Below are 16,315 nucleotides of genomic sequence, written 5' to 3' on the forward strand. Positions count from 1 at the left end.
GTCTATGCTCTGTCTACATTTGCCACTAGAAACAACCAGTAAAAGCCTCATGCCTTATTATAATAAAAGTAAATGCAGACAGTCTACCAACCATCGTTACTTTAGGAGGAAGGGGGGTTAAAACAGATGGAGAACACAGTTAGATAACTAGAAACTAGAAACACTCTATGAGAGTGGTCAATATCTTGAAGTAAAGACTATAATAGTAATAGTATCATTGTAGTATTGCTATATATGATGGAGTCAGTACAAAGTCTACGCATCCACACCCGGAACTGGTTCAAAAGCAGCTACAAATGATCCTAAAGCCAGAAATTAACTATAAATCCGCGGCTATGCTCAATAACACTGAGCTGCTGGTGTACTACAGTGGCATTACTCATTGTCAGTGTAGTGAGCTCGAGGCTATTATTAGAAAGTTACGTCACGGCAGAGTGGAGCGCGCGTCCCTCTCTCGGCCCGGCAGAACATCATAATCACCGCACAGAGCTGCGGGTCCCTCCTTCTCCCACATGGACCGGAACCTCGCAGCACCACGTGACCCGGGAGCCCTGGACTGAACCAGCATCTCACACCGCATCATGGCTGCGGAGGATGCGGCCGCGCGGTTCCGAGCCGGAGCCCTGCTCTCCCGCGGGGCTCCGCTCTCTCTGTCCCGCCTGCTGCTGCTCTCCCTGTCCGCCTGCTCTCTGCTCCCCGCCCCGGCGCTCGGCTTGCTCGGCTTTCGGCCGGAGGAGACCGGGGCGGAGCTGTCCGTGGAGGACGGGGTGCTGAAAGCCACCGAGGGGACCCGCTTCATGCTGCGGGTTTATTACTCCACCTCCCCGCAGAGGCTCAACCGCACCGCGGGGACTCGCGCCAACAACGCCGCACCCTGGATCGCCTTCATCGAGGAGCCAACTCCTGGGCGAGAGGGACAAGTTCACCCGAAGCGGAACATGTGCATGGACAAGAATGCCAGGACGTCCGACATCGAGGTTTTAGGTTCTTTCAAGTCTGCTTCGAGTCAGAACTCGGTGCTGGTGGAGCTGCTGGCCAAGGACCTGCGGAGGGGGGAGAAGATCAAATACTACTCCATGTGCGCCTTCGACGGATCCAAATGGGAACACTACCGGACCAGGGATTTCTGGGTGGCCGTGGCGGAGCGCTCGGCTGTCCCGGAGCTCTGGCTGCAGGTGCTGGTGTCTGTCTTGCTGCTCGGGCTCTCAGCTCTGTTCAGCGGGCTGAATCTGAGCCTGCTGGCGCTGGACCCGGTGGAGCTGCAGGTCCTGCAGAACAGCGGCACCGACAAGGAGCAGAACTACGCGCGCAAAATCGAGTCGGTGCGTCGGCACGGTAACTACGTCCTCTGCACTTTACTGCTCGGGACCGCGATCATCAACGCCTCGCTCGCCGTGTGGATGTGCCAGATCCTGGGCATGACCTGGCTCTCCACGGTCATCTGCGCCTTCGGTATTTTCTTCATCGGGGAGATCCTTCCACACTCGGTGGCGTCGCGTCACGGTCTGGCCATCGCCTCCAAAACCATCTGGGTGACGCGACTGCTGATGGTGCTCTCCTTCCCCATCTCCTACCCCATCAGCAAACTGCTGGACCTCATCCTCAACCAGGAGATCTCCAACTTTTACACCAGAGAGAAACTCCTGGAGATGCTGCGCGTCACCGACCCGTACCACGACCTAGTCAAAGAGGAGCTCAACATCATCCAGGGAGCGCTGGAGCTGCGCACCAAAACCGTGGAGGACGTCCTGACGCCGCTCACCGACTGCTTCATGCTGGCCTCGGACGTGGTGCTTGACTTCAACACCATGTCAGATATCATGCAGAGTGGATACACGAGGATACCGGTGTTTGAGAACGAGCGGTCCAACATCGTGGACATCCTGTTCGTCAAGGACCTCGCGTTCGTGGACCCGGACGACTGCACCCCGCTGAAGACCATCACCCAGTTCTACAAGCACCCGCTGCACTGCGTCTTCAACGACACCAAACTGGACGCCATGCTGGAGGAGTTCAAGAAAGGTGAGGAGTGTGTGTGTGTGTGTGTGTGTGTGTGGCAGCTGGAAATATGTACTGAAAACAGCTCAGCAAGTGGAATTACTGAGGTCAAATGAAGTTCAAGATTATAAATTGAAGCCACTGTATCAGAGGTAAATGTTATTCAGATGTGATATTAGTAATATTATTATTGATACAGAATCAACCATTCGCATATCATACTGTACACACAAGTGTATATAAATGACAATAAATCAGTATGTGTACAAATAATGATTATGGGATATTTACAATGGCTCTATTGACTCTCACACTCATGGTTCATACTTCTGGCAGCTGTAGTGCCAGAGTTAGTGTTGGCATGCTAAAGGGGAGACTGGCATCTGAGGGGTCTTTAGTTACCATGGTAACCAGTAGGTGAGGGTGCATGGTACTGACTAGTTCATCCTGACTCCTTTTTATGTGTGTAGCAGTCATTTAACCTACATGTCATCAACCTGACACCTCCATCATCTGTTTGATTTCTTTTCTTTTTCTTTTTTTTTTTTGTATTTGGGTGGTTATGAAATTTGAGCAACCTTCGGGAAGAAAGCACCATTTTAAATGTGTAGAAGTAGCTGAAATAAATGCAGCCTTTAGTCATACTGTACATATCCAGGGATGTGAGACTGTCACCTGACAGTGATAAGTGTGCAGGAGATCAAACGCAGATCATGCAGAAGGTAAATGTAACCAAGCACGTTGATTGTTCTGATGGTGCTTCCCAGGTGTGCTCATCAGGACCATAAAATAAAAAAAAAAAAAAAACCATTCACAGCCCGACCACTTACATTAATATGAATACATTTCCTTGACTTTATGTAGAGTTGCCGGTTTGAGTCCCTGGACTGGCTGTATTACCCTTGAGCATCGTTCTTGAACCTATATCTGCTCCCTTAAGGCTGCTGATTAGTTAACAGTTGCATATTGTGAATGTGCAGCTGTGTAAAGGGGAGCCGGTAACGAGCCTGCAGTGTGCACAGCCCCTCCCTGCATCAAAAAGGAGGTAAAACCCAGTTTGCAGTGCTGCTGCAGCAGAACAGTCTTTTCTCCTGTCTGGAGTCAGCTGTTACTCCTGCTTTACTGTAGAGTTCAGAATTGGGTGGGGTGCTCACCAGCCAATCACAGACCTCGCTCTTCATCACTGCCTTGCTGCATGTTCAGGGACCCTGCATAGTCAGCATTTTCTGCTGGGTTTGTGGTGAGGACAGGAAGAGACGAAAGTAAACACAGGAGGGCACCTTGACCAAGGCTGCATCTGTTTACAGGAAACAAGTGACAGCACAAATGTTTTCATATTTACTTATTTTACAAGCGCTGAGGGAAAATCTGGAATCACCTAAATGTCATATTTTCGAGACTGTTTTTAGCTTGACCCCTTTGCATATTTTGAAAACACATTTAAATGCCTTTCTAAAGGCTTTACAGCAGGAGAGGTAGTAGAATTTTCCACACCTTGAAAAGCTGCGATTCCAAAATGCGTGGGTAATCTTACATCATCCAGTATGATCTCCATATGCGTGTGTGTTAATTGGGTGGTTTGGATGAAGCCAGATGTCATCAGAGTTGCAGGATGAGCACAAACATGATTCCTGTTTCACTGTGCCTCAGACGGGTCTGAATGAGATAATCTGCACAGACCTGAGGATTACAAACGAGGTCTTTCCCTCTGTCTCTCTCTTCCCATGCCTTTCTATCTCTGTAACAACACTTTCAGGCACTGCGGCAGTAAAACACAGGTTCCCTCATTCATTTCAATGAGAACCCTGCAGCAGTGGATGCTGATACAGAGAACTCAGCTGTGTAGCGTCTTGGCATTTAGTAAATCAATGGACTTCCTAATTCCTGCAACACACCCACAGTTACATCTCTGTGTTGTGGAGGTCCTCGGCTGCTGGCTAACAGTGGCGTGTTTCTGACCAGTTTAACTGCAGCTGTTCTCTGATCTGTTTCTGGTTATTTCTCCACTCATGCATTGCTTGATCACTGTAGTCTTATTAACACATTTGATTTGCCTTGATGCTACCAAAGGGTAAAGGCAGATGGGGGACAAAGTCATTGTTTTGCAATGTATTATACGCACAGTTAACTCTCAAATCTTGGCTGTTAAGTCCTAGGTGATGCTCCTCAATTGATAAAAGCATGACTAAAATTAAAGTTCAGTTTTGAATATTACGCCCTGGTTTCTGGCTGCAGGCTTAACGTTTGCAGAGCTGAGTTGTTTTTGTGAAGTTGGGATGAACTGTGAAGGTTCAAAAATAATGATATCAGATTTGTTTTCATTCAGCTGGAAAACATTTTGGGACATCCAGCATTTTAAATCAAGCAGACAAGACAATAATTGATGAAAATGTCCTCTTTTGCTGGTTTTTAATGGGACGTAAGAATTGTGTGTTGTCTGCATAATGAATGAATGGTGCTGAAACAATTAAAATTAAAAGAATTAAATAGATCTGTTAGATCTGTTTGCGCTTGATCAGGACCTGTCAGGTAGTCTGATAGACTTCCATAGGCTGCCATTTCTCACTCCCAGCAGGTCAAATGACGTAGTATAAAGAGCAAGATATGTCCACGTGTGGATGAAGGTGGGGTGTTTGAATAGGTGAAGCACAGGACTTTTTCCCAAGAAACCAGGGTTCATTTCCCCTGTGAAAACACAAGTCAAGTTTGATTTCTTATTGATTATTGTTCTCAGCAAACTCGATTTTGAAACTGAAGCTGGATGTTGCATATTTATTATTGCTAAGTTGTAAATGTGACCTGGACATGTACAGTAAAAAGCAAATCCATGTCACTACCGAACTAGGACCTGAACCCTAATGCACGACTCAGGAGACAAAGTGCAAAGCAAACAATCTTTAATGACAAAGTAACAAAATAAATTGCTCTTTACAGAGGAAGACACAAACTACTCGAATAACTAAAGATCGCTCTCATGGAGGAAAACAAAAATCACTCTTACGAGGAAAATGACTGTGACAGGAAAAGGCAAGGCAAAGTATCAAAATAAAGCAAGGCAAGACTATGGTATTTAACGAGACAAAGTAACAAAGAAATACAAAACCTGGCAACAAGACATGGCATGGCATGGCATGGCATGGAATGGCGTCGGTTCAGACTGCACAAGACAAGACAAACTGGCACGGGACAAAGGGAAACGCAGACTATATATACACATGAGGTAACGGGGAACAGGTGGAAACAATCAGGGCGGGGTAGACAATCAGACAAGCGGGAAAGACACCAGGAAGTTAAGGGCCTGAAACGAGAGGAGAGTTAGGTTTCACAATAAAACAGGAAGTCACAAGACAACATGGACACAGGACAAAAACATAACTTAACATAACTTCTTGGACATGACAATCCATGCTTGCAGGAAGAGCAGGAAGAGTTGGATGGGAGAATCAGTATCTGGAAAGTAAATCATATCTTTTCTTGCCAAGAGTTTGTAAAACACTGATTTCACTACATAGTACAGATACACTGCAGAGGTGTAGCAGAGTCTGCTGGTCTGGTGAGACTGCAGAGGGATTCTTTGGCCTGAATGCTAAGCAGTACGTCTGGCACAAACAGCACTGGCCAAGTAACACCTTCCCTGCTGTGAACAACGGCAGCGGTAGCACGCCGGTACGGAGAACCTTTTCGGTGCCAGGGGGATCTTGTTTAGACAGATGGGAAGCTGAACGGTGAACATTACACACCAATCCTGGACCAGAGTCTGAAACCCGTTGCCAGAAAGCTCAAACTAAGGAAGGAGTTCGACTTTCAACGGTGAGCCAAAATATACAACAAGAACATCATTAGCTTCAAAATGATGTGGCCAAGTACTTTTCCTGACTTTCAACTTTCCGTTCGTCACCTCCCTGCAGCCACGTACCTGAGCGGTAGTAGGTACAAGATGTGGTGAATTTATTGTTTTTTATGTATTATTTATGGCTTCAGCAAAGTGGTTGCTAGTCTTCCTCATAACAACAACAAAAAATGCTAATTAAAATTGTGTTGTATTAATAAGACCAAAAAAATAAAGTTTCAGGAAGAAGAAGCTCAGAAAGGTTCACATCATGGAATTTGTGTGATGATTGCTGACAAAGTAAGACAAATACCTGATATACTGCCACTTAAAATTGATTTATATGTTACAGCCTTTTACTTTCTCCCTCTGAATCCTTTCCCCTCTCTGTCCTTGTCACTGTACAGTTCCCCAGGAGGCTGAGTATAAAATATTCAGTGAGCTGTACTTCCAGTTTGTCTCCCTGCCATCTGCTCTCTGTATTAATGCTATTTATTACACATTCAGCGGATCAGCTCTTATTGTGCAAACACTAATTCATGCAGCGAAATAAAGTGTTACTTGCGGTACATGTACTCATAAAAAGAATCGAAAGCATTTTCAGTGAGCGAGCAAGCCGTGTTGAGTTTAACCTTTGGGAGGGGGGCTTCTTCCTGGTCCACAGCACACATTCAGTAGCCTGAAATAGGTTTACTTTTGGTCACTGTTAAGCTACAGATGGGACCCTGCAGTGACACTTGTGAATTTTGTGAGTGAATTCAACCTATAGTCGTCTGAAGGCCACACATTTGCACATATTGCCATCTGAAATAGCTCTTACAAAGCTCCATTTGTAAATATTATCTTGTATTTATTAGTATTATTTTTTATCTCTCGTCTGGCTTGAAATGGCCCTCATGAAAGAAATGCTAAGTTTGATTTTTGCAAGAAAAAAGCCATGGTTTAGGAATTAGCTTAAATATGTGCATAAATATAAACAAGCAGGGGGTGGGAGGGGTTGCCTGGGACTGATGTCAGCTTGGCTAACATCCTCCTCTCACCTGCCTCCTTGATGGACTCCAGAGGGCAGTCCAGGATGGAGCCAGCTCTCCTGACCAGCTCGCTCACTCTTGTTCTGTCCCTCTCAGAGCTTCCACAGCCCCAGCAGACCACTGCGTAGAAGACTGCAGATGCAACCACTGAGTCATAAAAAGTTTTTAACAGTGCCCTACATACTCCAAAGGACCTCAGTCTTCTCAGCAGATGGAGACGACTTTGGTCCTTCTTGTACAGGACGCCTGTGTTGTTGGTCCAGTCCAGTCTGCAATTGAGGTGAACACCCAGGTGTTTGTACTCCCCCACGATCTGTCGAACAGATCGAACAGATCTGTGGCACCTTCCTGCAGAAGTCTATCACCACCTCCTTTGCCTTCTGGCGCTGATGCGCAGGCAGTTCTGTTCACACCATTTGACAAGGTTAGTGAAGACGTCCCTGTATTCCAGTTTGTTCCCCTGTGATACATGTCCAACAATGGCTGTATCATCAAACAGCAATATTGAGCTAATGTTCCATCAAAATATAAATGTAGAGTATTTATCTTGGATTATTATCACTTTCTGACATGGTTGAGTTCATGAGCTTTTCTCACAGCGGACATTTTGACGTGTTGCAGCAGAAAAAGCTAATTAATCATTCCAGCTTTGTGTGCACTTTGTTGGGCCCTTGTGGGTGCTTGCTCACAGCCTGGGACACTTAAATTATCCTGGGCCATAATTAGCATTATTACTTACACCTGTGCTTTTCCTGCTGTGACGTAACAAACGTGAAGAGATGCTTCATGAACTGGGCGATTCATCAGTGGTTTAATCTGCTGGGAAACATTTATTTCTAATTATATTAAACTTTTCTAGCCTTAAATGATGAATAAACATGTTGAATGTGTGTGTCATGCACCACATTCCATTATCTTTGTGTAATTAAGTCCATCATCCCTCTGTGCCACCTGGACGGGAAAGGGCTTTGTTACCTACAGTACTGACATACATTTAAAAAAAAATGTCTGGATTGTGCAGAAGAATTATCCAGTTGAAAAAAGTTGAAAAAGTGACTTAAGCTCATGTCGGGCATCATCCAATCTCCCTCTTTCCCAGCATCATCACCTTTGCCCCATTCATTCACCAAAGCAGTGCTTTTTCAATTCAAATATTCTTACTAGATTAAGATTTCGCTCACAAAGCAACACATTTTGTTTAGCATAAACATTATTGGCAAGTACAATTAAATGAACTTTAAATTCTGGTCAAGATCCGAAGGTTCCCATCCATGGTTTCACAGATTGTCTTCATTGTCTTTGATTTAACGGTGTCTTAGATTTAAATGTATACAGGTTTCTCGATATCATTCAATTCTGTATAATCATGATATTGTTTCAATCTGAAAACCTGATTTGTGTATAACTGTGAGGCTGCTTAGGGGGAAATCAAGGACTCAAAAAAACAGAGGTGTGGGTCTTAAATCTACAGAATGCAGACAGACAGAACATAAAGCACATTAGCTGCAAATGCTCTCTCCTCTCACTCTCAGCCTATCCTGTATGTAAGGCTGACCTACTTAGCTGCATGCGGCTCTGCCAGAATTGTGTGCATTTGTGTGTGCGTGTGTGTGTGTGAGGTAGTATTTGGCAGGCAGAGAGTGTAGAAGCAGAGAGAGAATCTCAGTCAGGAAGCTGATCTGGAGCCAGACAAACAAAGATTCACTCTGTTTTCTGTCAGTGCATGCATGTGTGCAGGGTAGCGCATCGTGGCATATTTGTGCATTTGTACACATTTTCAGAGAGTAAAGTTGTGAATTATGCAACGGTGGAGTGGGTGATGCAACTCACAACTGCTGCCGTCTGCAGTGCAGTGTCTCGTTAGCCAGTAAGACACATGTTGGCATCGGGACACACACAACTCTTCCCTCTTATTTCTTCGGCTTCTTCATTTACAGACCCACTTTGAATTAAATAAGTCGTATTTAAGATCCTGAGTAAAGACTGCTCTGTTTTGATTTATTTTCATCTCCTGCAAAATCTCCTGAACATGACTTTTATCCAGCAGAGCACAGATTATTAATTATTCCATTTATCTTTGGAAATGCCCCAAGATTTTTACCCCCAAACACAGGCACTCATCATCCTGGAGGTAAACACAGCAGAGGCTCTGCAGACTCTGGAAATGTCACCTGAGTGTATTTACATGATGAATTCTGTTCCTGCACCCAGTTATTGTGTGTGCGTGTTTTGTGTCGAATCCTCCCTGCTGTTACACCCACTCCATCCAGCCTCTGCTGTTGCTTTACTTACTGAACATCGACTGCAGAGCTCCACTCCCACTCTGTGTGAGTCATTCACACATGTGAGGGAAAACAGCTTTACTCAAACCCAATCCAAACTCTAAATATGAAGCCTAACAGTCTTATTTCACAATATGCAAAGGTGCAAAAACATCCGTACCTTTTAAATATCGTTTAAAGTCCTTAGCCAATGCATTTTCACTAAAATCACTCAATTTGGCCTGCTGTCAGGTTGTTGTTGTACTGCGATGCTTCATCTGTTGTTTTGCTGACCAACCAATCAGGCATCTTGTTTTTAATCTATGTGATCAAGTACTTCCTGTTAATGAAGGCAAACCAATTGTACAAGGAGACTCGGATCAATAATCAAACCACACATATACATAATTTAATCATATTTGGCTAATATCCGGACATATGCAATATTGATGACTGTAACTTCCTAAAATGTGCTCCGAGCTCTGGCTTCTATTTCCCCCTGCACCTCCCTCCTTTCCCACATAGTAAAAGGGAAAAACTAGGTTCTCAGATTTATGTCTAAATCTTCACATTTAAATTTGAATTTCCTGTTATGATGAAGAAGTGGTGCAGCTGCTTTATTCGAATAAAGGGCCATACTCGTAGTTTAATGGCTTTGGATGAAGACTGTGGTTGTTGCATCTGCAACACAAGACTTTAATATTCATATTCTTGAAGTTTTAGTGGCTACAAGGCTGCTGGTTTGAATGCTGGATGTTTTTAAATCAGACTGATTTTAGTTTGCAGTTTAATTCTTATGTTTCATGATACTCACTCTCTCTCTGCTGTTGAAGGGATTTAAGCAATGCATTCTGGGTTAAACGTAATGCTGACTCGAGGCGCCTTGTTAATGCTCTGCTCCAGGGAAATCCCACCTCGCCATCGTGCAGCGAGTGAACAACGAGGGCGAGGGCGACCCATTCTATGAGGTGATGGGCATCGTCACACTGGAGGACGTCATCGAGGAGATCATCAAGTCAGAGATCCTGGATGAGACAGACCTCTACAGTATGCCTGCAATCACACACACATAATAGGACACAATATTTGGTATCATCATTAAAGATGTGTGATTTAAACATCCTCATTTTGTGTATGCTTGTGTGTGTCTGCCCTGTCAGCTGACAATCGTTCGAAGCGTCGTGTTTCTCACCACGAGCGGAAGCAGCAGGACTTCTCCATCTTCAAACTGTCAGAGAATGAGATGAAAGTGAAGATCTCTCCTCAGCTTCTCCTGGCAACGCACCGCTTCCTCTCCACAGGTAACAGCCAATCAGCCCACTGCTATGTCTTTTCCAATCTCTGTTTTATTTAACAAACAACAGGAGAGACAAGGAAGATCGTCCAAACTGTGAACTATTTTGTTCCTGATTCTTAAAGGGGTTTGGTGTTTGGTTTAGAATTAAGGTCCAGGTTTAGGATTTTGTTTAAAGGACAAGGATGGGATTGAATGATTAGCCTACATGACTCACCTATAGGAAATCATGAGGTGGTTCAGTATACATCTTACTAGACCTGAGAAACAAACTCAGGCTTCACATTTCCTGCTGTTTGTTGCAAAGTTTCTGCTAGTCTTTGATGTGACAGCCTTAAAATGGACATTGACTTTGGCTTTTATGTCTTTTGCATCTTCATAAAACCCACCAATCTCAGAGCAGAGGTAACGAAAATTGATGTACGATAAAGGTTCATGCATGAAAGAGTAAAAAAAAGAATGAGGAAACATGAAATATACTCAGTTACAGGTACGCTCTCTTCCTTCCATCAGAGGTGGAACCCTTCAAACCAGCTCATATCTCAGAGAAGATCTTGTTGAGACTAATCAAACACCCCAGTGTGGTTCAAGAACTCAAGTTTGATGACAAGAACAAGCGAGCGCAACAGCACTTCCTGTTCCAGCGCAACAAACCAGTGGAATATTTCGTCCTGGTGCTGCAGGTACCTGCCTCTATCTTCTAGACATTTGATTTGTGCTTTTATCTACAAGGACTTACAATGGTTCGATCCCTCCGTAACATTTTGAGAGGACCTCTTGAGTGGCTGTTGTGGGTATTAACGTGTCCAACACATCCTCAAACCATGTTCTCATTCGCAGAGTATCAAATACCAACACTTTGTTGTGCAGTCGCTGTCGTTCAGGGTCTCATACAGACTCGCAAGGTACCATTTAGCATCCAACATGTTCTGCTTGGTTAGGTTTAGGTTAAAATACGTATGCTACTGTTACGTACATGACACAACTTAAGTAGATGTATGTAAAACATGTAAAATAAAATGGGTCAACACTGACCTTCGGTTTCATACAATAAAGGAATAATGGTCTCCAGGGTGAAGGTCCTGTGTTTGTTTGACCCATCCATCCATCCATCCACTCCACCTCCTCCATGTGTGGACCTTCTTGCTCTTTAAACTACGTCACCTGACTTCCTCCTTTGCTTCTGTCATAATTACTACAGCCACTCGAGGTCACCGCCTAACAATAAACAGAAATATGGGTCATAATAACCTACTTTCAAAGTTGACCTGTGCAGCCTTTTTCTGTCTGAGACCTGTCAGAGAGCTGCAAAAGATAAACGGATGTGTTTTTGGATGATAAAGAGCCCAGGCCATTATGTCAACACACATGCACATGAATTAGCAGAAGATAAGATGCAAATTAAAAATATGTGTATCTTATAATGTTATCTTTAATCCACATTTTCTTGTGCCAAACAGAAGATGCTCCGCTCACGTGGTGTTTTTGTGTATCTCTGGTGTGTTTCTTCAGGGTCGAGTTGAGGTGGAGTTCGGTAAAGAAGCGCTAAAGTTTGAGAACGGAGCTTTTTCTTACTTTGGAGTACCTGCCATCATGCCAACAGGTACAAATACACACACATACGCCTTGTAGTTCTCTCCCTAACTCCCAAACCAAACTCCTCCCTTAACCTGAACACCTAAATCATTTTAACTTAGTGGACAGGAAGGAAATCAAGTTCAATGACAAAAAACAAAAATCTGAATGAATCTACAGGAAAAGCACTGTTTGTGAGTGACTATGTGTGTGCTGTGTGTGTTAGTTGGTGGATGTGCACTTTAAGAGGTCAAACCTGACAAATTAGACTCTCCACAAATCTTCAGTCAGGCCATTAAAGTTGCTCTGAACAGCTTAAAATATGCAAACACTTCCAAGTCATTTAACTGCCAAACCAGTGAATGTAGCATTCATTGAGTAAACGGACTCAGATGAACGTGACAACAGCCAAGTCCTTTGCATATTTAGCAGGGTGAAATAAGGTAGCGTCCCTGAGATCACTCATGATTTGACACTGACTGATAGCAGCTCTCGTCTGCTGGAATTTGTTTAGAGTAATAGTGAAAGTTTGCTCTGCAGTCCACAGATCCCCCTCTCGCAGCAGTGGTTTGGACCGCTCTGAGTCCATGCTGTACGGAGGAAGCATGGGCCAGCTGAACGGAGGGGGGAACGTCTATCTGCCAGACTACTCAGTGAGACAGCTCACACATCTGCAGATCATCAAGGTAACACCTGAACCCCACATTACCTTTTTCACCATCACTATGATCTGTGAAGACATTACTGTGTGCAGCTGCAGGCTGGGTTGTCTTCCTTTCATGTATATATTTGGTGATTTCAACAGGGGTTCAAAAGCTATAAGCATGCATTTAGGATTAACCTGGAACGAGGAAAAAGGAAAGAGGAACACGTGACCCTTCAGTTGAAATTAAAACATGGAAATGAGCAACAATCAGTCAAATAATCAGCTAACAGTGTGTATTGTGTGTCAGATCACCCGGAGCCACTACCAGAACGCTGTAACAGCCACCCGGATGGACAGCTCTCCTCAGACGCCCGATGCCGACGCCCGTCTGGCAGAGGGCAACACGCTGACCCCAGAGGCCCCGGCGGCCGAGCACTCAGCCACCCTGATGCCCCCACAGCACACCACTACCACCACCCTCATGCCCCCACCCAGAGAGCCGAGCCGACCCGGCTCAGCCCGGACACGAGGACAGCAGTCCAGCGTCCCGCACAGCACCTCCCTGCTGAACGAGAAGAACCGCATCGTCCGTAAGCATCCTCAGCTCCAGACCAGGGGCAGATCAGACAAAGAGAGTCAAAGAGGAAATGACAATCCTGCGGCTGGTTTACAGTCAGTCAATAAAAGAGGATTTGAGCCATCGGAGGCAGACAAACAAAAGCTGCTCCTTCAAATGAGTTTTTCTGAATCCATTAGGGCACAATATCCAGTATGAATAGAGTTCAATAACCTCAGCCAGCTCAAACGGCAAAGAGATGCTTTTAAATGACAGAGACAGAGAAATGGCAGGTTGAATATGAAGGAAAAGAAAGAAAAATCAATCAATCAATCATGAGTACAGATTAAAACAAAAACAGTGGTCAGTTGGTGGATGTGTGATTTATGGCCACCAGCAGTTATAAGAGGATTTACCTGCTTGAAAAACAGGTTTAGGGTTTGAATGTAGTAAATGGAAAGATCTGACTTCTGATGTGTGTATGTGTTCATGTGTGTGCTGCAGGAAGTAAGTCTGATGGCCAGAAGAGTCCCAGTGATTCAGTGTTTCTCAGGATGGATGAGATCCCGTACATCAGAGAGGACAGACCTGAGACCGACACACACACTGGTACGACGGTCAACTCCATACATTGAAACAGCTGCTTTCAGACAAGAAATCTGATTGGTCAGAAAAGTTCAGGACTGTATGGGGGTGAATGTATATAGCCTATAACTCATTTGTTTAAATTATATTAAGGCTTAAAGTTATGCATGATTATGGGCGTGGCCACTCTGAGTGACAGCTAGCTGCTAGCTTTCAGCAACCAGGCTTCATTTGGCCGAGCTGACAGTTGGTTGTTTGTGCGGAGTCAGGCACTGCCACGTCCATGTCTTGTACAGTCTATGTTCGATTCATGATGCTTGTTGGAATGCACAGATTTTGATTCAATTTTCACATCCAAGTGTTTTCTCAAGCAGCAAGTTCCCCTTGTACACAACTTTAGCTGAAAGCCCTACAAGACTTTAATCTCTCCTCCCACAGGGACCAAAGCTGTTCATCACTGACAGGGTCATGACTGTGTCTCTCTCTCTCGCTCTCTCTCTCACAGACATGGCCTCTGTTCCCATAGAAACGGACACGTCTCCTTTCATCAGCAGCCTATCGCTGAGCGGCTCAGAGGACACACTCGGCAAGAAACTCCTGCTCAAACTCAGTCAGTCTCACTCACACACACACACAAACATTTGTCTTTATACAACTGTGGGGAACCCGCAACCTTCACCATCACAACTAAATGCTTAACACAACCGATATCGTAACCTAAACCTATGAACCTACCCTTAGTCTTAAAACCAAGTCTTGACTCCAAACTGTGCAGAAATGTCCTCAGTATGAGGGTTTGAAACTGGAATTGGTCCACATAAAGACAGCAAAGACCACACAAAGGCAGCAGACCTGCCCACCCATACAAACACACACACACACACACACACGCACACACACACAGACACACACAAACCACTTATTCACCAACTGTTTCTATGCTTTTCTCACTCTTTTCCTCCTTGACGTTCATTCACATGCAAACACCTCCATAGAAAACACAAATCCACCATACACACACCCACGCACACGCACACACACACACACACACACACACACACAGCTCCCCCTCCAGAATCTGCCTCCCACTTAAACTTACATTATTGTTTCCAATTTGGCCAGTTGGTATTCTGTTTCTTAAAGGGCCATACCAGTGTTTTTTGTCCTATATATATATATATGTATATATATATATATATATGTATATATACATATATATGTATGTATATATACACGTATATATACATATATATGTATATATACACGTATATGTATATATATATACGTGTATAAATATATATAGTTAGTATATATTATTGTTGACCAATTTGCAAAACATAGATAATAAACCAAAAAAAATAAAATACAAACAAGCTCAAACAACATTTTGTAAGGTCTTTGAAAGGACAGCCATAAGTTTCTGTTCATTTCAGTCTGCTATGAGTTGAGTTCAGTCTGCACAAATGCACATTTCAGTGATGCAGCATCTGAGCTAAAAGCCTATCGTGTCACCTTCTATCTCTTAGTTCTGTATACTCTTCAACATACAGCTGTAAACACGGTGGAAAGAAAGAGGAAGGCAGTTCTATTTCACTGCAGCAAGCCTGTAACTGTTTCACCATCACCGTCTGCTCAGGAACATCACACCAAATGAATCCCACCTGTTGTGCACACAGTTGTGCCGCTCACCTACATGCTCCTTCACCGAGTGTCTGGGATTAGCTCCAGCTCCACTTTCATTCATAAAACTATGGCTGGTTGTTGCTGCCACGTGCCTCAGTCGAGTCACAGCAAGAACTTATGAGTCCAAGATCACCAAATATGACACAGCAACTACCTCAAATGACAAAAATATGAAGTTTCAGATCCCTGTGAGTCAAACCAGCAGATACAAACCATTCTGTTTTCTTCATCTCGTTTGAGTGCGGTATTGATTAGGAACAATAATATTGATCTGAGCTACAGCCCTGGATGCACTGTAGGTGTGAACTTTTCATTAACTGTTCCTGTGAACATCTCATGTCTCCTCAGGTCACAAGAAGAGGAAAAAATCCCGCGAGGGAGAGAAAACACCAGAGGACATTTCAGAACAGCCACGGGTGAAAACCTAGCAGTGTGTGTGTGTGTGTGTGTGTGTGATACAGACCTGAACACTCCATCATCTGATGGCTCTTTAAGTTGTTTGTAAAGACGATGTGGTCGGTGAACTACAGCTATCAGAGTTTTATCTGAAAACAACACACTCCCTCTGCAGGAGACAATAAAGTGGACCCATCATCAGGAATGTACTGACCACATGGACGGAAGACGCCATTTTATCAAACATGGTGGGGGGGGTGCAGCTTTGGTAATATGCATTAAACCGTAGCTTCACTTCGTCAGAGTTTTCATGCTGATGCTCATATATAAACGAATGACTGCGAATGTAAAAGGTTTGTAGTAAAAATAGTTTTTATACACTATACACCCTCCTCTTGTGATCACTTCTCCATCGGAGCTAAATGGAATAAAGGTACATAGGAAATGCATGAAAGACGCCA

The 16,315-nt window shown here is 44.2% G+C and overlaps 1 protein-coding gene across 1 annotated transcript; it reads left to right on the forward strand.

Moving 5' to 3' along the window:
* The first annotated feature begins 581 nt into the window (after positions 1-581).
* LOC121604391 (metal transporter CNNM1-like) lies at positions 582-15,886 on the forward strand. Its single transcript, XM_041933888.1, has 10 exons — positions 582-2,022; positions 10,023-10,166; positions 10,280-10,420; positions 10,927-11,096; positions 11,926-12,016; positions 12,529-12,674; positions 12,942-13,224; positions 13,695-13,799; positions 14,281-14,385; positions 15,807-15,886. The coding sequence occupies exons 1-10, from the start codon at positions 582-584 to the stop codon at positions 15,884-15,886; spliced, it is 2,706 nt and encodes a 901-aa protein (XP_041789822.1).
* Positions 15,887-16,315: the final 429 nt, after the last annotated feature.

Source organism: Chelmon rostratus, chromosome 3 (genome assembly GCF_017976325.1).
Source record: "Chelmon rostratus isolate fCheRos1 chromosome 3, fCheRos1.pri, whole genome shotgun sequence".
In the NCBI taxonomy this organism is placed as follows: Eukaryota; Metazoa; Chordata; class Actinopteri; order Chaetodontiformes; family Chaetodontidae; genus Chelmon; species Chelmon rostratus.